The sequence below is a fragment of the Salvelinus alpinus genome, chromosome 9, assembly GCF_045679555.1.
Source record: "Salvelinus alpinus chromosome 9, SLU_Salpinus.1, whole genome shotgun sequence".
Taxonomy (NCBI): Eukaryota; Metazoa; Chordata; class Actinopteri; order Salmoniformes; family Salmonidae; genus Salvelinus; species Salvelinus alpinus.
Window position 1 is genome coordinate 15,803,664 of NC_092094.1, and position 23,092 is coordinate 15,826,755.

Genomic DNA, 23,092 nt, shown 5'->3' on the forward strand with positions numbered 1-23,092 from the left:
CAAATAGAACCAAGTTCTATTTTCAAGCACAAAACATTTTAGCGGGGGCTAGTTAATTCCCAACAATTCTACACATTTTGCCATGGGGCGGAGAGACAATTTTAAAGTTGTATAACTAATTTGCTGGAATTCTACAAATTTTGCCATGGGTGGAGGGAAAATCAGCAGTCTTAATTGCAAATTTACTGCAATTCCACACATTTTGCCATAGGATGGAAATAAATGTATGCAGTTTTTAATATATTTGAGTGAGATTGACTTACAAATCAAATGGGGGCCCCCCGGTCGGTAATGATTACAGGGTTTTCTTCTGGATCAAAATGGGGCTTAGGTGGTATGGCATGGTTGGGTCTGGCCATGCACGTGACCAATTAAGCACTTGCGGATTGAACCTCCTGTTGGCTACAGTGATTTTTCTTTGCTATTTTAAAGCTAATTTCCTGCAATTATACACATTTTGACATGTGGCAGAGACTACATTTTCCATAACACACACACGCACACGCGCACACACACACACACACACACACACACACACACACACACACACACACACACACACACACACACACACACACACACACACACACACACACACACACACACACAAAAGAAAAGCAACTTTTTTGTCCATTAAAATTAAAACATCAAATTGTAGACATAGTGTCACAATCGTTGGAATAAATGGACCAAGGCGCAGCGTGCGTAGAGTTCCACATGTTTATTAGATGAAACTCACAAAAAAACAATAAAGAGTAACAATACGTGAAGCAAATGCAGTGCTCACAGGCACTACACAAAAACAAGATCCCACAAAAACCCAGTGGGAAAAGGCTGCCTAAATATGATCCCCAATCAGAGACAACGATAAACAGCTGCCTCTGATTGGGAACCATACCAGGCCAACATAGAAATACAAAAACGAGAGTACCCACCCTAGTCACACCCTGACCTAACCAAAATAGAGAATAAAAAGTATCTCTAAAGGTCAGGGCATGACACATAGTTAATGTTGTAAATGACTATTGTAGCTGGAAACGGCAGATTTTTCATGGAATATCTACATAGGCGTACAGAGGCCCATTATCATCAACCATCACTCCTGTGTTCCAATGACACGTTGTGTTAGCTAATCCAAGTTTATAATTTTAAAAAGCTAATTGATCATTAGAAAACCATTTTGCAATTATGTTAGCACAGCTGAAAACTGTTGTGCTGTTTAATGCTGATTAAAGAAGCAACAAAAGTGGCCTTCTTTAGACTAGATGAGTATCTGGAGCATCAGCATTTGTGGGTTCGATTACAGGCTGAAAATGCCCAGAAACAAAACTTTCGTCAGTCTATTCTTGTTCTGAGAAATGAAGGCTATTCCATGCGAGAAATTGTAGAGAAACTGAAGATCTCGTACAATGCTGTGTACTACTCCCTTCACAGAACAGCGCAAACTGGCTCTAACCAGAATAGAAAGAGGAGTGGGAGGCCCCGGTGCACAACTGAGCAAGAGTACAAGTACATTAGTACATAGTTTGAGAAAGAGACACATCACAAGTCCTCAACTGGCAGCTTCATTAAATAGTACCTGAAAAACACCAGTCTCAACGTCAACAGTAAAGAGGCGACACCGGGATGCTGGCCTTCTAGGCAGAGTTGAAAAGAAAAATCCATATCTCAGACCGGCCGATACAAATACAAGATTAAGATGGGCAAAAGAACACAGACACTGGACAGAGGTACTCTGCCTAGAAGGCCAGCATCCCGGAGTCGTCTCTTCACTGTTGACGTTGAGACTGGTGTTTTGCGGGTACTATTTAATGAAGCTGCCAGTTGAGGACTTGTGAGGCGTCTGTTTCTCAAACAGTCGCCGTGCCGATGTGGATTTCCTGGAGGTTCTCTCCTCGCTCCAGGTGAATGGTCTTGTCAAACTCTTCGGCCACGTCGTCGTCGGTGATGTTGGGTTTGGTGCCTTAGGCGATGTCTTTCAGTTGGGCTGCAGGGTGAATGGAGAGAGTACAGTACAACAACGTCTTTCAGTTGGGCTGCAGGGTGAATGGAGAGAGTACAGTACAACAATGTCTTTCAGTTGGGCTGCAGGGTGAATGGAGAGAGTACAGTACAACAATGTCTTTCAGTTGGGCTGCAGGGTGAATGGAGAGAGTACAGTACAACAACGTCTTTCAGTTGGGCTGCAGGGTGAATGGAGAGAGCACAGTACAACAATGTCTTTCAGTTGGGTTGCAGGGTGAATGGAGAGAGCACAGTACAACGATGTCTTTCAGTTGGGTTGCAGGGTGAATGGAGAGAGTACAGTACAACAATGTCTTTCAGTTGGGTTGCAGGGTGAATGGAGAGAGTACAGTACAACGATGTCTTTCAGTTGGGCTGCAGGGTGAATGGAGAGAGTACAGTACAACAATGTCTTTCAGTTGGGCTGCAGGGTGAATGGAGAGAGCACAGTAAAACAATGTCTTTCAGTTGGGCTGCAGGGTGAATGGAGAGAGTACAGTACAACGATGTCTTTCAGTTGGGCTGCAGGGTGAATGGAGAGAGTACAGTACAACAATGTCTTTCAGTTGGGCTGCAGGGTGAATGGAGAGAGTACAGTACAACAATGTCTTTCAGTTGGGCTGCAGGGTGAATGGAGAGAGTACAGTACAACAATGTCTTTCAGTTGGGTTGCAGGGTGAATGGAGAGAGTACAGTACAACGATGTCTTTCAGTTGGGCTGCAGGGTGAATGGAGAGAGTACAGTACAACAATGTCTTTCAGTTGGGCTGCAGGGTGAATGGAGAGAGTACAGTACAACAATGTCTTTCAGTTGGGCTGCAGGGTGAATGGAGAGAGTACAGTACAACAATGTCTTTCAGTTGGGCTGCAGGGTGAATGGAGAGAGTACAGTACAACAATGTCTTTCAGTTGGGCTGCAGGGTGAATGGAGAGAGTACAGTACAACAATGTCTTTCAGTTGGGCTGCAGGGTGAATGGAGAGAGCACAGTAAAACAAGAACACCTGTTTCAGTTACAGAGAGAAATACTAAACCGGACACGACCAAACTACACAAAACTAGACAAAACAACACAAAACAACTAAATCAACACAGTACACAACAATCTTGTAGGAAGAAATCAACACCCTCTAGTTTCTTAATCTTGACAGCCCTCATGTCCAGCAGCTGGGAAAGATGTTCCAACTTCAGCTCGTACTCTAGTTTGGAGTCATTCATCTTACGTGTCACTGCTTCAAGTTCCACCTGAGACACAGGAAAACAGTGACATTATCTACAAAGTATGTCACCTGATCAAGTAAAAAAACAACAACAAAAAAAATGTTTGTAAATCTGAATTCACACAAAACAATTTTAAAGACACAAAGGTCCTGGTCGACTGATACTTCTTTCAACCTTGATCTTTGCCAGAATCTCGTTTTGGTCTGTCAGGTCAGACTTCAGTGCTACCTCTAGCTGGGCTAGATGTTCCCGGATTACGTAGAAAGCACCGGGAATACAAAACCAAATGTAATCCACAAAATAGTCATGCATAAAAAAGTTTTTAATATAGGATTTCAACATGCAAAGAAAAATACAAACGTGGAGTCAAATCCCTCACCTGTTCATTAGTTTATCACAGTTCTCCTTTAGCAGCTCTCTCTCCTTCTCCAGGTCATGGATTCGCTCCTGCAACTGTGTTTCATTTAAAAGAGGATAGTTAATTAGTCAAAAGGTTAGCCAAGAGTTTCCCTACGATGTTGAGACTGTATCAGCCTCATCAAATTGCTCTTGATAAGAGAGTCTACTAAAAGGCTAAACCAAAGGGCTGTTTCCAAGACACAGATTAAGCCTAGTCCAGGACTATAAAGCATGCTCAATGGAGAATCTCCATTGAAAGTGCTTTTTTAGTCGAGGACTTGGCTTAACCTGTGTCTGGGAAACCAGCCCAAATGTATTGCAAGGTTACCTCCTCTGTGAGAATGAGTTGGCCTGTAGATGGCTCTCCAGGCCAAGACTCCTCACTTGCTTGTCTTTCAGATGGCCCGTGAGCTTGTCCATCTTGGCCATCACAGCTTCATGACTGGCCTTCGGGGTCCACTGATTCTGCAATCACAACATAGGGGTCATTACCATGGTGACTGGGTTTAAACAGTATGTGTTCTTTTGAAAGAACAAGTTATTTGAAGTTTCCATGACGACTATTGATTACAATGTGCTGGGGAGACCAAAACATTTTCCAAAAGTTTGCCCACCCATGTGCTAGAGCATTGCTAATCAACTAGTGTCTCCTGTAACATGCTGTTGTGTTTCACCTCTTGGAGTTGTAGGAATCTGCCCTCGAGCACAGTGAATGCGTTGCCCTTCTCAACTAGCTGTTTCTGCAGCCGGATCATCTCCACCTTGTCCTTGATAGTAGACCTGGAGACACCACAACACAATACAAGGGGTATGCTTTTGTTCATTATTCCCCATATAGTGTGTGTGTGTATTTGTACGTTATTTATTATTTCAAATAATTACCGAGGGGGTAGATCAGCTTTAACATTGCAAATAGACTTTAGCTTCCATCTATGTAATTGTCTGCATCATTTCCAATCCACAATATAAACTCAGAAAAAAAGAAACGTCCTCTCACTGTCAACTGCGTTTATTTTCAGCAAACTTAACATGTGTAAATATTTGTATGAACATAACAAGATTCAACAACTGAGACATAAACTGAACAAGTTCCACAGACATGTGACTAACAGAAATGGAATAATGTGTCCCTGAACAAAGGGGGGTCAAATCAAAAGTAACAGTCAGTATCTGGTGTGGCCACCAGCTGCATTAAGTACTACAGTGAATCTCCTCCTCATGGACTGCACCAGATTTGCCAGTTCTTGCTGTGAGATGTTACCCCACTCTTCCACCAAGGCACCTGCAAGTTCCCGGACATTTTGGGGGGGAATGGCCCTAGCCCTCACCCTCCGATCCAACAGGTCCCAGACGTGCTCAATGGGATTGAGATCCGGGCTCTTCGCTGGCCATGGCAGAACACTGACATTCCTGTCTTGCAGGAAATCATGCACAGGTCGAGCAGTATGGCTGGTGGTATTGTCATGCTGGAGGGTCATGTCAGGATGAGCCTGCAGGAAGGGTACCACATGAGGGAAGAGGATGTCTTCCCTGTAACGCACAGCGTTGAGATTGCCTGCAATGACAACAAGCTCAGTCCGATGAAGCTGTGACACACCACCCCAGACCATGACGGACCCTCCACCTCCAAATCGATCCCGCTCCAGAGTACAGGCCTCGGTGTAATGCTCATTCCTTCGACGATAAACGCAAATCCGACCATCACCCCTGGTGAGACAAAACCACAACTTGTCAGTGAAGAGCACTTTTTGTCAGTCCTTTCTGGTTCAGCGATGGTGGATTTGTGCCCATAGGCAACGTTGTTTCCGGTGATGTCTGGTGAGGACCTGCCTTACAACAGACCTACAAGCCCTCAGTCCAGCCTCTCTCAGCCTATTGTTGACAGTCTGAGCACTGATGGAGGGATTGTGCGTTCCTGGTGTAACTCGGGCAGTTGTTGTTGCCATCCTGTACCTGTCCCGCAAGTGTGGTGTTCAGATGTACCGATCCTGTGCAGGTGTTGTTACCCGTGGTCTGCCACTGCGAGAAGGATCAGCTGTCCGTCCTGTCTCCTGTAGCGCTTATGCGTCTCACAGTACAGACATTGCAATTTATTGCCCAGGCCACATCTGCAGTCCTCATGCCTCCTTGCAGCATGCCTAAGGCACGTTCACGCAGATGAGCACGGACCCTGGGCATTTTTCTTTTGGTGTTTTTCAGAATCAGTAGAAAGGCCTCTAGTGTCCTATGTTTTCATAACTGTGACTGTAATTGCCTACCGTCTGTAAGCTGTTAGTGTCTTAACGACCGTTCCACAGGTGCATGTTCATAAATTGTGCATGTTCATAAAAAGCATGGGAAACAGTGTTTAAACCCGTTACAATGAAGACCTGTGAAGTTATTTTGATTTTTACGAGACAGGGTCCTGAAAAAGGGACGTTTCTTTTTTTGCTGAGTTTATATTTTTTTGCTACAACTTTTTCAAAATGGGACTTCATGTTACACAATACATATATGTTTTGTTCAATAAAGTTCATATTTATATCCAAAAACCTCAGTTTACATTGGCGCCATGTTCAGAAATGCCTCCATATCCAGAGAAATTGCAGAGAGCCACATCAAATAATAGAAATACTCATCATAAACTTTGATGAAAGATACATGTTTTACATAGAATTAAAGATACACTTGTTCTTAATGCAACCGCTGTGTCAGATTTCAAAAAGCTTTACGGAAAAAGCACAATATTCAATAATCTAAGAACAGCGTTCAGCCACAAAAGGAAGCCATACAGTTACCCGCCAAATTGTGCAGTCAACAAAACTCATAAATAGCATTATAAATCTTCACTTACCTTTGCTGATCTTCGTCGGAATGCACTCCCAGGACTCCCACTTCCACAAGAAATGTTTGTTTTGTTCGGTAATGTTCATCATTTATGTCCAAATAGCTATTTTTGTTAGCGTGTTTGGTAAACAAATCCAAAGTCAGGAAGCGCGTTCACTAAAAGCAGACGAAATGTCAAAAAGTTCCGTAACAGTCAGTAAAAACATGTCAAACGATGTATTGAATCAATCTTTAGGATTTTTTTTACATAAATCTTCAATAAAGTTCCAACCGGAGAATTCCATTGTCTTCAGAAGTGCGATGGAACAGAGCTCCCTCTCATGTGAACACGCATGGTCAGAGCATGGTCAGCTCATGATAGACCTTACTCATTCCCGTCCCCTTCGGCCCCACCTCACAGTACAAGCATCAGACAAGGTTCTACATACTGTTGACATCTAGTGGAAGCCGTAGGAAGTGCAAACTGACCCATATCCCACTGTGTATTCGATAGGCGATGAGTTGAAAACCTACAAACCTCAGATTTCCCACTTCCTGGTTGGATTTGTTTCTCAGGTTTTTGCCTGCCATATGAGTTCTGTTATACTCACAGACATCATTCAAACAGTTTTAGAAACTTCAGAGTGTTTTCTATCCAATACTAATAATACTATGCATATATTAGCAACTGGGACTGAGGAGCAGGCAGTTTACTCTGGGCATCTCTGGGCACCTTTTCATCCAAGCTACTCAATACTGCCCCTGCAGCCATAAGAATTTCCAGCTTCACCTGGAATGCTTTTCCAACAGTCCTGAAGGAGTTCCCACATGTGCTGAGCACTTGTTGGCTACTTTACCTTCACTCTGTGGTCAGAATCATCCCAAACCATCTCAATTTGGTTGAGGTCGGGGGATTGTGAAGGCCAGTAAAAATAGTAAAAATAAAGAAAAACCCTTGAATGAGTAGGTGTTCTAAAACTTTTTACCAATAGTGTATATGTTACCTCTGTCCAGTGGTCTACTGATTCACAGGTGGAGGAGTGATTATTCAAACCCTCTCTCTTTCCTCCTCAGCTGGTCTCTCAGCAGCTCTGCTGCTCTGTCCATATCCTCTATGTGAGACCGTTCAGTCTCGATCACATTCTCACTAACAGACACAGAGCGAAAGGGCGAGGCAGAGAGAGGAGAGAAAGAAAGAGAGAGAGAGAGGAGAGAGAGAGAGATGAAAGAGGGGGAGAGAGAGGAGGGAGAGAGAGAGAGAGAGAAAGGCATTACTATGACAGATGGAATGTTGCTAACATGGAGCAAAAACACTACAGAGGCACTGAATCCTTCACAGTGTAGCTGATGAGAACCGTACATACAGGTTCCGGATCTCAGCTCTGGTGTCGTCCAGCAGACTGTGTCCATATTTGGGCAGTAGACCCTGGGGGGGCCTGCCACTCACCTCCACCTCCACACTCCTGGGTCCTGGAGGGGACACAGACACAGACACATCAAGGCTTACAGTTTAATCAGGTGTATTAGTGCAGGTCAAAAACAAACATGTGCATTAAAGGGGGGGAGAAATACTGCTAACACAGGCATGCCCAGAGTTTGAGGCTTTGTTGGCCAGAGTATAAAGCATAGACATCATATATTCATCATACATGACAGTTTTAGAGAGCAACAGGTCAGAGGTCTCAGCTGACCCTGTGACTCTCAACATGTGTGTTTCTGGGGGTTGGGGAAAAGGCAGAAGATACATTTCCGTTCTAACCAAATGGAAAATAAAGTATCCATTCTATTTCTTTTCACCTCTGGGAGCAGTGGGGGGTGTGACCGTGTCCTCCCTCAGCCTCCGCAGGCCCGTGTTGACGCGTGATTGGACATGGCCGTAGGGGGTGGTTTGTTTGCTCTGCGTCTGCAGGTGCTGTTTGGCGGCCAGCAGACACTGCTTCAGGGCCTCATTCTGCATCTGCAGCTCCTGGACCTTGAATTCAATTTTATTTGGGGTTGCAAATAAACAAAACATACAATCGATAAGATGCGCATTTCAAATCCCAGAAGATAACACATGGAAACACTGTCTGTGTCCCAAATGGCACCCTATTCCCTGCACTACTTTTGACCAGAGCCCTAGTAAAAACTAGTGCACTATACAGGGAATAATAAGGGTACCATTTTGGACGCACCCACTTATTTTCGAAGTGGTCCACCTTCTCCTGCAGCTCCTCCATCATCTCCTCTAGCTCCACGTCCCAGCCCCCTGGATGCACCACGCCTGCAGATATTTGCTCCAACCGCCAACGGTCCTTCACCAAGTGCACCAGCTTGGTGGCCATCCTGTGAAAAGCCAAGGTGAAATTAAATAAGTTAGAGCGTCCATATAATGGGAATAGAAGAAAGGGTTAGAAATCCACATATGGCCTCCCGAGTGGTGCAGTGGTCTAAGGCATTGTATTGCAGTTCTTCAAGCATCACTACAGACCTGGGTTCGATCCCAGGCTGTGTCACAGGCGGCCGTGCCCGGGAGACCAATGAGGCGGTGCACAGTTAGCCCAGCGTTGTCTGGGTTAGGGGAGAGTTTGGCCGGCTGGGATTTCCTTGTCCCATCTCGCTCTAGCGACTCCTTGTGGCGGGCCGGGCGCCTGCAAGCTGACTTCGGTTGCCAGATGGATGTGATTCCTCCAACACATTGGTGTGGCTGGCTTCTGAGTTAAGCGAGCAGTGTGTCAAGAAGCAGTGCGGCTTGGCAGGGTCGTGTTTCGGAGGATGCATGGCTCTTGACCTTCACCTCTCCCGTGTCCTTAAGGGAATTGCAGCGATGGGACAAGACTGTAACTATCAATTGGATTTCATGAAATTGGGGAGAAAAGGGGTTAAAAATACCCCCCCCCAAAAAAATATATATATTTAAGAAATCCACATATGAAGAATTCTCAGACGCTAAGGTTTGATACTGTAGGGTCATGCATTGGGATTGAAACCTTTATTGTGTGTATGCAGGCGTGCAGTTCTCACCTCTTGATTTTGTCTTCCTGTTTCTGGGTGTGTTGTTTGTGGAGCAGGTTATCCTCATGGAGCTGTAGGAACCGGTCTTCCAGCTCCTCTCTGCTCACCCGCGAGATCGCCTGCCGTGCACAGGTATTCTGGGCCATCAGCGACTCTGCAAACAGAGCCAGGAAGTTACCGCCAGTTTAGAGACAAACATAAGGTAAAGTAAAGTAAGGTGAAGTTCAAGCCATTACTAACCTGGTAATCCCACTCCAACTTGAGGGAGGTTTAGGGTGATGTCTTTAACTTCTTATGGCTGCAGGGGCAGTATTGAGTAGCTTGGATGAAAGGTGCACAGAGGTGCCCATATTAAACTGCCTGCTCCTCAGTCCTAGTTGCTAATATATGCATATTATTATTCGTATTGGATAGAAAACACTCTGAAGTTTCTGAAACTGTTTGAATTATGTCTGTGAGTATAACAGAACTCATATGGCAGGCAAAACCTGAGAAGTTAAACTTCCTGTTTGAATTGTTTCTGAGGTGGCAGATTTTCAACCAAGCTCTCATTGAAATTACAGCGAGATATTGATGAGTTTTCCTACGGCTTCCACTAGATGTCAACAGTCAATATAACTTTGTCTGATGACTCTAATGTGAAGGGGGGCCGAAGGAGACAGGAATTAGTAATCACTGCCATGAGGTGACCACGCATTGAACACACGCCTTCACATGAGGAGGACCTCCGTTCCACCGCTCTTCTGAAGTCAATCTAATTCTCCGGTTGGAACGTTATTCAAGATGTATGTTAACAACATTCTAAAGATTGATTCAGTACATCGTTTGACATGTTTCTACTGACTGTTACGGAACTTTTGGACATTTCGTCACGTTATAGTGGATGCGCTTTGTGACTTTGGAATTGTTTACCGCTAACGCGCTAACCAAAGTAGCTAATTGGACATAAATAACAGACATTATCAAACAAATCAAGCATTTATTGTGGACCTGGGATTCCTAGGACTGCATTCTGATGAAGTTAATCAAAGGTAAGGAAACATTTATCATGTATTTTCTGGTTTCTGTTGACCCCAACATAGCGGCTAATTTGGCTATTGTTCTGAGCTCCGTCTCAGATTATTGCATGATTTGCTTTTTCCGTAAAGACCTTTTGAAATCTGACACAGCGGTTGCATTAAGGAGAGGTATATCTGTAACGGCAGATTTTCTCCTCTTCGTCTGAAGAGGAGGTGTAGCAGGGATCGGACCAAGACGCAGCGTAGTTAGTGTTCATCATGTTTAATAACGACAAAACCGTGAACACTACAAAATACAAAATAGCAAATGTGGCAAAACCGAAACAGTCCTATCTGGTGCATAGAACACAAAGACAGAAGACAACCACCCACAAACCCCAACACAAAACAGGCGACCTAAATATGGTTCCCAATCAGAGACCACGCAAAACACCTGTCTCTGATTGAGAACCATATCAGGCCAAACAAGAAACCCACATAGAAACAGACAACATAGAATGCCCACTCAGCTCACGTCCTGACCAACACTAAAACAACGAAAACACAAAAGAACAATGGTCAGAACGTGACAATATCTATAATTCCATATGTATAACTTGTATTATCATCTATAATTCCATGTGTATATTATCATCTACATTTATGATGAGTATTTCTGTTGAAACGATGTGGCTATGCAAAATCCCTTGATGTTTTTGGAACTAGTGAATGTAACGTGCCAATGTAAATTCAGATTTTTTGTTATAAATATGAACTTTATCAAACAAAACATGCATGTATTGTGTAACATGAAGTCCTATGAGTGTCATCTGATGAAGATAATCAAAGGTTAGTGATTCATTTTATCTCTATTTCTGCTTTTTGTGAAAGCTATCTTTCGCTGGAAAAATGGCTGTGCTTATTGTGGTTTGGCGGTGACCTAACATAATCGTTTGTAGTGCTTTCGCTGAAAAGCATATTTGAAATCGGACACTTTGGTGGGATTAACAACAAGATTACCGTTAAAATGATATAAGACACATGTATGTTTGAGGAATTTTAATTATGAGATTTCTGTTGTTTGAATTTGGCGCCCTGCGCTTTCACTGGCTGCTGTCATATCGATCCCGGTAGCGGGATGCAGCCATAAGAAGTTAACGGGCACATCGCCCGCCGTCTCGTCAGCAAATGAAGACATGGTTCAATCTGGAAATAAAGGTTGAGAGACATTATAACCCATCTATGAAACCTTACAACCCATCTATGAAAGACAACTAACAGTACACAGCCTCCTAAAAGGGCATAGCCTGCCCCACTGTAATACTTGGTTGCTTTAATAGCCAAATGTGACTTGTTGTAGCTAGGAAGGACAGAGGAAAACCATGCAACTACTAGATCACTGTCTTGAATAGGTGTGCATCTTATTCTTTCCCTACTAGCTTAATCCGTTTCTATCTTTCTAGGTCAAAAGACTGAGCTCACAAACAGTCTAGGTAGCTAGGTTTGGCTACCTAAAGTAGCTAGCTAGCAAAACAAGCAGCTCGAATCTGATACTAAGAATCAATTAGCTAGTTTTAGATTGACTAAGCAAGCTAGCTATTGTTAAGTTTAAAAATATCTGTCCAAGTGTAAAACATACATGAATTATTTGGACAGTTAACTATCAATTCCCTAAACATTTCACTCCTCAGTGACAGTTGCTAGTAAACAACCTTCTTCCTGTTCCCATGTGTGCATGCGTTTCAAAATAATCATTGGATATGTAGTTTCAGGAGTGGATGAGTAGCCTACAGTCAGAGAGGAAGAGGCAAATTAATATATTCCAAAATCTTTGGTGCAGTCAATATCTAAAAGTATTTGGTACAGTAGCCTACTTTGTAATGCTGTTTGGCATTATTTGCACATTAATTCAGTTAATGTTCTTATGCATTGTGTGTCTGTCTTTTATACTGTCTCTACCGTAGGCCTACAAGATCAGTAATGCTGTAGTCTAAATGTTTAGGGAATTTTCTAATGAAGTTGATGCTATTCTTTCTATGCCTTTTCATGTTTTGTATGTTTCTTCTTTCATCTGAAATGGGACCATTTCTTTCCCTCTTACCACCCTCTGTGAATGGAAGCAGCAGGGCCACCAATCAGGTCCTGTTCTATACATAATCCCAAAACTTTGCATGTAGGCCTATTTGTAATCTGAGATGGAAAAATAGCCCTGGTTTACAGCCAGGGATTTGACAGGCAGACTGTCAGCTCTCTGCCTTTCATGAATTGGCAATGGGGCTAATTTAGAAGGCTGAGATGAGAGCCGGACTGGACAGAATGAGTTCACTCTGCATGCTCCTCTCCAGGCCTGCCACGCAGAGAGCACTGGGGCATGACAGTCTCCTCTCATGGCTGCCTCCTTAAGTTCTAACCTTTGACCCCCCCCCACTCTGCCCCCCATCTCTCCTTTATTGGAGGGTTGGAATGGGTCAGGGTGCTTTTTCGTTTTGGCGGTTGGTCTGCCGTGGAATGAAGGCAAGTCGTGCCTGCCTATCTGTCTGCATGTCAGGTCAGTGTTAGTTTGACTGTCAGAGCTGGCCTGTCGTTGAGTTCCATGATGCTTTTCAGCCTTTTGTTCAACAGGCCGTACCCCCTCCACTGCAAAACAGAACTGTCAAGCACATGATCAGACGAGCATGTAAAGGGCACTTTTTTCGCACCTCCTTTCCCGTCCCTCCCCCATTGTAATATAGGGAGATTTCCCCCCCCAATGTGTCCTAGCTGTCTCTGGTTCTATTCAATTTATTCAGATGAGTGTCACTAGGGGCAGCGGGTCAGATCCTGTTGTCGGTTAGAAACCAGAGAGGTTAGTGAAACGAAACGAGTGAAAATAAAAAAGTGAACAAGGTCAGAAGAAAGGGTGAATACTTTACATACTTTATCTGGGTATAGCTAATTTATTGTTATGTTATCCCTATAGGCATGCCACATCCATACTGTAGCCCTACATTCACATCAATCTATTATTTTATCTATCTATCTATCTATCTATCTTTTTTTTTTTTACCTTTATTTAACTAGGCAAGTCAGTTAAGATCAAATTCTTATTTACAATGGCCTACCGGGGAACAGTGGGTTAACTGCCTTGTTCAGGGGCAGAACGATTTTTACCTTGTCAGCTCTGGGATTCTATCCAGCAACCTTTCGGTTACTGGGTCAACGCTCTAACCACTAGGCTACCTGCCGCCCCTATCTATCTATTGTATTTTGTGCCTTGAGGAACAGGGTCAGAGAAGCAGACCAGACAGAGCTAGATACAACATCATGGCTCTTGAAATAACTGGAAAAGTAACTATAGGCTACAGTAACAGCAGGAAAGACAACTAGGCCTAGACACATATAAATCCCATGTGACACTAGGTGGCACTTGGTTACCGCTATCTGTGAGGCCGTACTCCCTCACTCACCCTTTTTCTGGCTTAGCCTCCTGTCCTGTCCTGTTACTGTTCTGTTGTGTTTGTTTTCATGCAGCGCAGCGCAGGGCCATGGCAGCCTTATGTTATCATAGGTCATAATGTTGAATATTCATTCACCTCTGCCACGCTACACCTGCTACACATGTTTCAAAGGTGTCTATGAGCGTGACGTTTGTAGGTACGTTTTGGGTCACCGCTTCTACAGCAGTCTAGTTTTAAATTGGTTTCATATTAACATAAACATATGCACTTTAGTGTTATTGCAGTGGTTCGTTTTTAGATAGCTTCAGTGGACTGTATCGGAGAAGCTTCTGTACACTAAGGAAGGTTAACTTATTGATGTCTGGGTAGAATATTGACAGTATATTTTCGGGCTAAAGATAATGTAATTCAGTCATCTGCAGGTTGTCTAATGTCATTGCGTAGCCTCACTCAACTCACATAGAAAGTAAAGTAAAAACAATACTTTGGTATAATTTTGTGTGTTCTGTCATATGACGTGATTGACTTAGCAATGAACATATCCTTTGAGTGTATATGTGTGACAAAGGGAAGTTTGGTATCCTACATGATGTCCCTTAGCTCTTTGTCTTTGTCATGATAAAATGGTAAATGGTCAGCCATGTATGTACTATAATGGTAACTCGGTTGTATTGTTCTTTTAAGAGTAAATACACTTGGGCCATGAGAAGCTTGAGATCACTGTACTGTACTGGACTTCTCTCCATCAAATCTAGGCCACACATTCAGAGAGAAAGAGAGAGATCCATCTTCATAGGAGTGATTTCACCTCTGCCAACCCTGCTGTTTAGACCAATGAATAGCACTTCCCCCCCGGACTGAAAGAACAATTAGTGGACTCTTCTATTGGGTATCACTGTGAGAGAGCAGAAGAGGTCTGTTGGCATACTCATTTTTCATGGTGGTTTTACAGAATAAATGCCATAGTGATGGAGTGCTTGGCAATGGCTTGTGTGTGTGTGTGTGTGTGAGTGCGTGCATGCGTGCGTTTGTGCTTGTGTGTGTGGGAGGACCACCACAGGGACTTGTGTGATTTATAGACAAGGCTGACTGAGCTGTTACAATACAATACAAAACTGCAGCCAGGGCCCGATTGGCCCGGCCCGGCATCCAGGAATATCAACTAGGTTTAAGATGAATGTTCCCTCTAAGTTAGCAATACGTTAATTATCACTTATTATAAACCGGGATGTTTGGCTCCTGGATCAGACAATATACCACAAGTATGACGCAAAATTACTTGTTTACTGTTCTAATTATGTTGCTAACCAGTTTATAATACCAATAAGACTTTGCGTGGTGCCTAAGATCAGCCCCTTAGCTGGGTTTTTGGCCATATACCTCACCTCCTCGAACCCTATTGCTTAAGTAGTCCATGAGTCAAACTCTGTGCATACCAAATGGCACCCTATTCCCTGCATAGTGCACTACTTTTGACCAGGGCCCATAGGGCTCAGGTCAATAGTAGTGCACTATGTAGGGAATAGGGGGCTATTTGGGACGCAGATTGTCTGTTCTTCTTGTTAATGACTGATTACTGGATCAGACTGTGTCCGTTGCTGTGTCTGATGTGATGTTTACACACATGAATTAATCTTTGATTTGACACCACAGAGGTTTCTTAGAATAGCTTGTATATATTAAAGTGTCACTAATCTAATATTTTTGTTCTGTTTACGGAACAGGGAAATATCAAGAGTTGATTTTTAACATCGTCAAAGTATTCTCTGCTGCCACAACAGACTTAACCACTAAACAATACAGTCACATAGTTGTAGAAATGCAGCAGTTTTATATTGATGTTAAAGTGATGTTGATATTTGATATCACAATAAAGCGATCATCTATTTTCACAATTATCTCCTGATGGTGTGGCAACTGAAAACATGTTCTTGGGCCTGCCTGCATAACCTAGTCAAAAAGTGACTGTTGTGTGCATATCCAATGACTTTAATGAGAAGCTTCATTGTCTGACACTACACTCCCAAGATAGTTGAGCACAGTGCAGCAGACCCAGCCTGAATCCAAAATTGCACCCTATTCCCTATTCTGGTAGGAAGTAGTACACTATAGGTAATAGGGTGCCATTTGGGATGTAGCCCAGTCTGCCCTGAACACTAATTACTGCTGGTTATTGACCAGGATGTTTAAATGGTGAGGAGGAGGAGGTTAAGGTCAATGTCAATGCTAATGTTAATGTACTGCGTTGAGTGCTTGTCGGTATGCTCAAAGCTGCAGAGAGGTTAAGTATATGTAGTGTCAGTGTGGAGTTGTCAGACTGCCACCATATGCATCCTTACTTGGAAATGATATATTTTACAACCACAAGGGCCCCCCTTATTCATATACAACATACAAGCAAACAGAATGATACTGTAGCCTTTGGTTGATAGTAAAGTCTTGTTGAGATAAATATATATTTGTGATGAGTTTTTGTTTATGCCATAGAATATATAGTATCAGTAGATATGACAGTGTAAAGAATTGACGTGCCTCTGTTGTTACGGACTGGTTATAATCCACCACACTGTTCCAGTTCACTTCAAGCATATTGTCTGTTCAAGGCTCCTGAGCAGGTAATATATTATGCTGAAGGTGAACGGTGACTTGGGGAAAGAAAGCCGTTATGAAAAATTCATCAATCTGGCGAGGGGAGACCCAGCTGCTCCTGTCAGTGGCCATTTCTGTGGAGGCGCTGGGCTGGGTGGTGGGGATCAGACCTGGGGGGTGGGGGGAATAGGGATGGGGTGACCTATGGTGGCTGAAGGGTTGGTGGCTTCGGGGGGGATAGGGCCTGGCTGTCAAAGTACTCAGTTGGGATGGCTGGGCCTACACTCTCAGAAAAAATGGTTCCTAAAGGGTTTTTCGGGTAGGAGAACCCTTTTTTGTTCCAGGTAGAACCCTTTTTTTGTTCCAGGTAGAACCTTTTTTTTGTTCCAGGTAGAACCCTTTTAGGTTCTATGTAGAACCCTTTCCACATAGGGTTCTATATGGAACCCAACAGGGATCTTTTTGGAACCAAACATGGTTCTTCAAAGGGTTCTCCTATGGGGATAGCCGATGAACTCTTTCAGGTTCTAGATAGCAACTTTTTTTCTAAGACTGTATATTGTTTCTTCTGCAACCAGAATACACAAACACACACAGACATCAGGGTAGAAAGTTATTCATTAAATGGCACGTATTGTGCAGAAACTGCACATCATCTGTAATAGTTCACAAGAATGCTATGTTTACATCCAAGAAAACTTCATCATTCAAGAGCACCGTAACATTTACGGGGGCGTCATTTCTCATCCACCACCACTGGTCCTCTTCCTTCTGAGTGCCTTTCTTCCTGCTGGGTGAATGACTTCTAAAGCAGGAGGGTCCGTGACCTTTTTTGTCTGGGTCGCGATCTTCGGTGAAAGCTGTCTCGTCCCGAAGGCCAGCGCATTCTGGCACCTCTGACAGACGTGTAAACAGATGCAGCCGTTGTTTGCATTGACAGGTGATTATAGCTGGCACCGGTGCCAAGGCAATTAAACCCGGGGGCTGACAGCACCATTTGGTGGGCTGCCTGGTTGTTATTCCAGCGTCGGTCTGAATAATTGTAGCGGCACATTTTCACCTGCTAGGCTGCGGCTCTGAACATCATTAATTGAACAGAGGAACACGCCAGCTGGCTGGAAGTTCAGGCTACAGTGTTGTAGTGGGGCTATGTAACGCTGGCTTTGGCCCATATGTGGTTTGATCATGTAATGAGATGAGATATCTGTCGGTCGCGGACTGAATGTGATTCTCCCTTTGATAATTACCCTTGGCCAGTCTGGGTGGGTTTCCATGTATTTATTTATTTTCAACTTTGCACAGCCAGGAACACATGCATACACAAATTACCATTAGGATATGGTACTAATTCCCTATGGTAATGTAAACACCGTACTTTACATACTGACAAGGGAAAAGGACAAGACAAGAGAAATTCATTACTATCTAGAACCTAAAATGGTTATTTGGCTGTCCTCATAGGATAACCCTTTGAAGAACACTTTTTGGTTCCAGGTAGAACCAGTTTTGGTTCCATGTAGGACTCTTTCCAGATAGGGTTCTATATGGAACCAAAAAGTGTTCTATGCAGAACCAAAAAGGGTTCTCCCTGGAACCATGAATGGTTATCCTATGGGGACAGCTGAAGAAACCTTTTGGAAGCTTTTCTTCTAAGAGTGGAGAGTTCTGTGAAGTCAATCTTGTTTTCTGGGACAGGACAGGACAAGAGACATTCATTAGAGTTCAGTAACATCAATATTGTTGTCTTCTACCTGAGCAGTATAGTATGAGTGTGGCATTTCTGACAAGACCCGGGGGGACAACAACCCACCAGAAACCCCTGTGCAGGTCTTGCCAAATCAAAGATCCCAATGCATGCATTCTAGCTAAATCTACCGTTTTAGAAGGAATCACAAGGTATTGTAATGCACCGTCTAGGTGCATAGTTACCCCATACATATCAGGAACTGGAGCTACCACAGCAATTTCACAAACTGATTCGTTGACGTCTGAGTTGTAGTTGTGTGTTGTTGTCTCTGCTGTTTGCGGATGTATGTGTGTGCCATTTCAAAGTACAGGACACCTGACCTGTATTGATAGCAGACTAACAGCTGCATCCCCATTTGCACATTACACCATCACACCATCACTTAACTGACAGATCAGCTAAATGTAATCTGCTGCATGCATTCTAAATCTCATGCCTAATTCCAACTGTCTGGAACTGACAATAACCGCCCATCCCTCGTGAAAGAATGACTGTGAGGAACTTTAATCGCCAGCAGGCCGAGGTAGTATTCTTAAACAGCCCTGGGCTCAGTCTTAATGTGAGAGGGGCTTGTCTGGTTTTATAAGGCAGTTAACCATAGATTCCAGGACCCAGCTCAGCTCAGCCTTAGCTCAATAAATCCTAACCAGATAAGTGTCGGTCGGATGTTTGCGCTGGCAGGCAGCTGGTCTGGAGAGCATATGACACCATTTGCCTTCTCAGAATGTCGCACGCTGTTATTCTTTAATTATGACGGTGGGACTCAGTTGTCCTCCGCTAACAACGTTTAATCAACTGAGATTTACTGAAGAGCAAGAGACAGAATGAAACGGCATGCACTGACTTCAGCACACATTCAACCACTGTGACTGCCTAGACTACAGTAGACCAACTACCACCACCCACTTAACCACTCAACGCCTCTCTATTTTAGACTGCAGCTTGAGGGGGGGGGGGTCCCTCTTAGTTATATCTCAAGGGGGCAAATTAATACAGATGTAGGATCTTAATTTGGGCTAGTATGCTCCAACAGGAAAATAATCCTGCAGCAACAGGAAATGTGAATTATTATGTGGATTATAATTCATGGACATTTTGGTAGGGGTTGATAGATTTAGTTTGCATTTCTTGCTGTGAATGAAAATTCCCAGCAACAAAAGAGTGATCAAATTATGATACTACATCTGTAGCTCTCTTATCCCTTCATCTCCAATCACAGTCCACTCACACTGGCTTATGCTTTTTATCAGCTGCCGTACGTCTCTACTCCATTTTTACGCCGCCCCTGGCTGACGGCAAGGGAATGAGGAGGTATTGTTTGTTGTCTGTTCGTCTGACCCTGCAGGTGGGGAAGATGGTGGCAGAAGGCTAAGGGGTAATTAGGACTAGACTGGTGGATCTGGCAGGAGAGCATCTTTGATGTTGTTGGCACTCAGGGCTCTCAGGATGGTCAAGGCCAAATACCTTTAAATATTGGGCCAAAGACCTGTGTTTTTATGGTTCCTGTGTTTTTATGGGTCCTGTGTTTTTATGGGTCCTGTGTTTTTACGGGTCCAATTATTGTTTGTCACCCATCCTCTCCACCCTTGGATCCCTATGTCTATTTGAGCTCGAAGTCCTTTATACAGTAAAGACAAACTGAAAATCAATCCAAGTCCAACATCTCCTGCATGTGACTTTCAATTAAATGTCGACAGTCTAGACAGTAGTGCATATTTTGGGATACACATGTAATTTTACCCCAAACAATGTCATTGTGGTCACAGCTATCATATTGCAGCTGTTGTTCATCATAGAACAAATGCCAATGTGTTAATCTCAACTAACCCTGTTTCATTTGTCAAAGGGATTATTGGCTAATAATGCAAAATGAAGAGTCTGAACATGTCCGTTGCTATTATTAGAAGAATAGAGGTTACTCTTAACAGATGTCCAATAGAGTTTATATGCAATAATAATCCCACTACAACAAACAATGTCAGAGACGAGGAAGGCAACATGACTTGACATTGATTTTAAATTATTCCCACATATTCAGATTCAATCAGGTATCATTGTTGGGGGTTTTGACAGTGTTTCATAAATCATGAATCATCACATTTATGGATGCTAAATGTCATGAATTGTAAATTAATCAGATGAGATAATTCTGAGACTGACATATTCTAACTTCCACTAAAAGAAAGATGGATCGTTTGTCATTTACAAAATAAATAATTTCCCTTGTAACGTAAAAAATAAAGTCAATGTGTGACTTTTGTGCTTTTTCATTTGTAAACTATTCCTTTTTGAGTCTGAACTCAAACTCAAAAACTCTTGAAAGAAATGTCACGGTTAAAACAATGTTTTTATTCCGGTCTCTGGGGGATCATTGAATGTTGTTTTAAGTAGATGAGTGTTGCAATTAAAATGTAAAAAAATGTAGACATTTAAACTTTGAAATGGTTAAATCGCTCCCTACTGAATTGGCTCCTCCATGAAAAATACTGTCAAAGAGCACAGCTTATTTTGAATTATACTCAAAAAGGAACAGACACATGGTAAATATTTACTATGCTTTTGCTGTCAACCGCCTTTTGCCCTTCTGTCTCTCCCAGCTCTCTTTCTTCCCTGTCACAGAGACACTGAGGTATTTCAGAAGATTTAGCAGAGGCCATACAGTCGGGAGCTTCTAGAGAGATAAAGTCAAAGACATCTTTGCTTCCTCGTTTTGGAAGTGCCAAGTGTAAGAAACAAGACCAACAGAGAGGAAGATAGATTCTGTACCTGTAATTATTATCTCCTCAGTTCCAGAAGGTAATGGAACATTCTAACATTCTTCCCCATTGTTCCCATTGTTCCAGTAAACAAACACTTGATGTGATTATAATGGGCAGATTCCACCTCAGAGAGCTCAAAATTGGTTTCCATCCCAAATGGCACCCTATTCCCTTTATTGTACACTACTTTTGACCAGGGCCCAAGGGGCCCAGGTCAAAAGTAGAGCACTATTTAGGGAATAGGGAGCCATTTGGAAAGAAAGCTTTATGTTTTATTTACAGTCCGCCATTATGAGGTCTGTCTCCAGACTGTGGGTGTTAAACGGACTCAATCTCCCCCAGCAATGCAGTCAGAGATTTACAAACGTAGCAAATAAAAAATGCTATCATTGACAGAGACAATAATAACCCATAAGAGAGGTCTTTAAGAGTGCATTGAGTAAAGTGGTGCAGAATAAGTGCAGTCTTGCTGGTCATTAAATTGTACCTGCAGCTGACAGGTCATCAATGTAAACAACAGTGGTTATGGATTTAACTATGAGATGAGGAGAGACCTTTGGAAGCTATGAAGCTAAATCACTATGCGGAATAGTGAACTCTCCACAATTCAGGTGAGGGTGAAGATTCAGAAATGCTTGTCAAACTAAAATAATATTTGTAGAGGGCTTGGATAATCTGGAATTTTCAACTCATCTGTTTCCATTTAAGTGCTAGAATATGTCTGATCACATCATGTTATTTTACAGCAAATTCTGTGACAAGGGCTGTAATTGACAAGACAATTTAGATTGTCACTGACCTCTTTTTTGCATAATGTCATTTTACCACTATAATCAGGTCTCAGCAGAAAACTTCCTTCACACTCCTTAAACTTCAGCTGCCCTCTAAAGTGCTGTTGACACTGTGGAGAAACGTCTAATATCAATGTGTAATGGATTCTGATGACAAACTACATGGTTGGAAGACCATGTAATCTCCCCTCAATTAATTAAAGCACACAGGGTTTTCCAACCCATCTACTCCTGGCCATGCCGAACCAGCTGCCACTAAATGGCTTCACTTGCACTGCTGTCAAGTGGAAAAGATTGAGCTCCTCATGCTCAGGAAGGTGCTTAGGCAGATGCTGGTGTGTGTGTGTGTGTGTGTGTGTGTGTGTGTGTGTGTGTGTGTGTGTGTGTGTGTGTGTGTGTGTGTGTGTGTGTGTGTGTGTGTGTGTGTGTGTGTGTGTGTGTGTGTGTGTGTGTGTGTGTGTGTGTGTGTGTGTGTGTGCGTGCGTGCGTGCGTGCGTGCGAGTGTGTGCATGTGTGTGCGTGTGAACGCCATGAGTCCTCAGAAACATCTGCACATTCAGTGAGTTAATTACCCGCACCAGTTCCCCAGTCCATCAGCACTTTACTAGACACACACACACACACACACCTATAGGCACACAGAGACATGTTCGCAAGCATGTCTAAAGAAACTCTCTTGAACACACACATATTAGAGTTTGTATCATACATAAATACATTCTACAAAATAAATAACAAAATCAAAAACAGAAGTGGAGTTACCAGTCATAACAATGCCATTACTTTTGTATATTTAATACTCAACGACCATGCACCTTTGCTCAAGAACATTAGGCCTACTGCTAAACCAAAGAGACAAAAATCATCTTGTTTTTTTCTAACACAAATCCCAGCTCTGACTTTATACTCATAATTAAATGAGAAAAGACTGAGGCTTTACTCAGTTTGGAGTTGCTTTGGCTATTGATTTGATTAAGGGGCTTATACGTTGTTTAATGAGTTTTCTACTTGACTGCACACACAGTAATCAGACTGATTGGCAGTCCTGGGATCTCACTCTCTCTGGCAGCTGAGCTGCTGCTTACCGCACTGAACAACCAAACCATTCTGAGCAGTGCAAGGAGGAGGCTGTCCAAATCAATGTGGCTATTTACTTTTAACTCAGAGTTGAAAAGCTTTATTTCCACATCCCATAAATATTTGATCCCCGTATTTATGCCTGATTAGACTGAGACAAAGAAATCCAGCTGTGTTAAGAGGTGCAATTAAAGGGGACGTATAAACGTTTTTATTGTATGGTTTCATATATAAAGTAAATGAAAGAGTAAGTACAGTGAATGTCAAAAATG

General features: G+C 42.9%; 1 protein-coding gene across 1 annotated transcript; it reads right to left on the reverse strand.

The window, feature by feature from the left end:
* Positions 1-3,229: 3,229 nt before the first annotated feature.
* rpgrip1l (RPGRIP1 like) lies at positions 3,230-11,618 on the reverse strand. Its single transcript, XM_071416948.1, is given in 11 exon segments — positions 3,230-3,248; positions 3,952-4,088; positions 4,298-4,403; positions 7,433-7,457; positions 7,460-7,575; positions 7,793-7,898; positions 8,226-8,400; positions 8,627-8,753; positions 9,432-9,576; positions 9,663-9,720; positions 11,580-11,618. Coding segments are annotated over 11 exon segments (1,053 nt in total).
* Between the last annotated feature and the right edge of the window lie 11,474 nt (positions 11,619-23,092).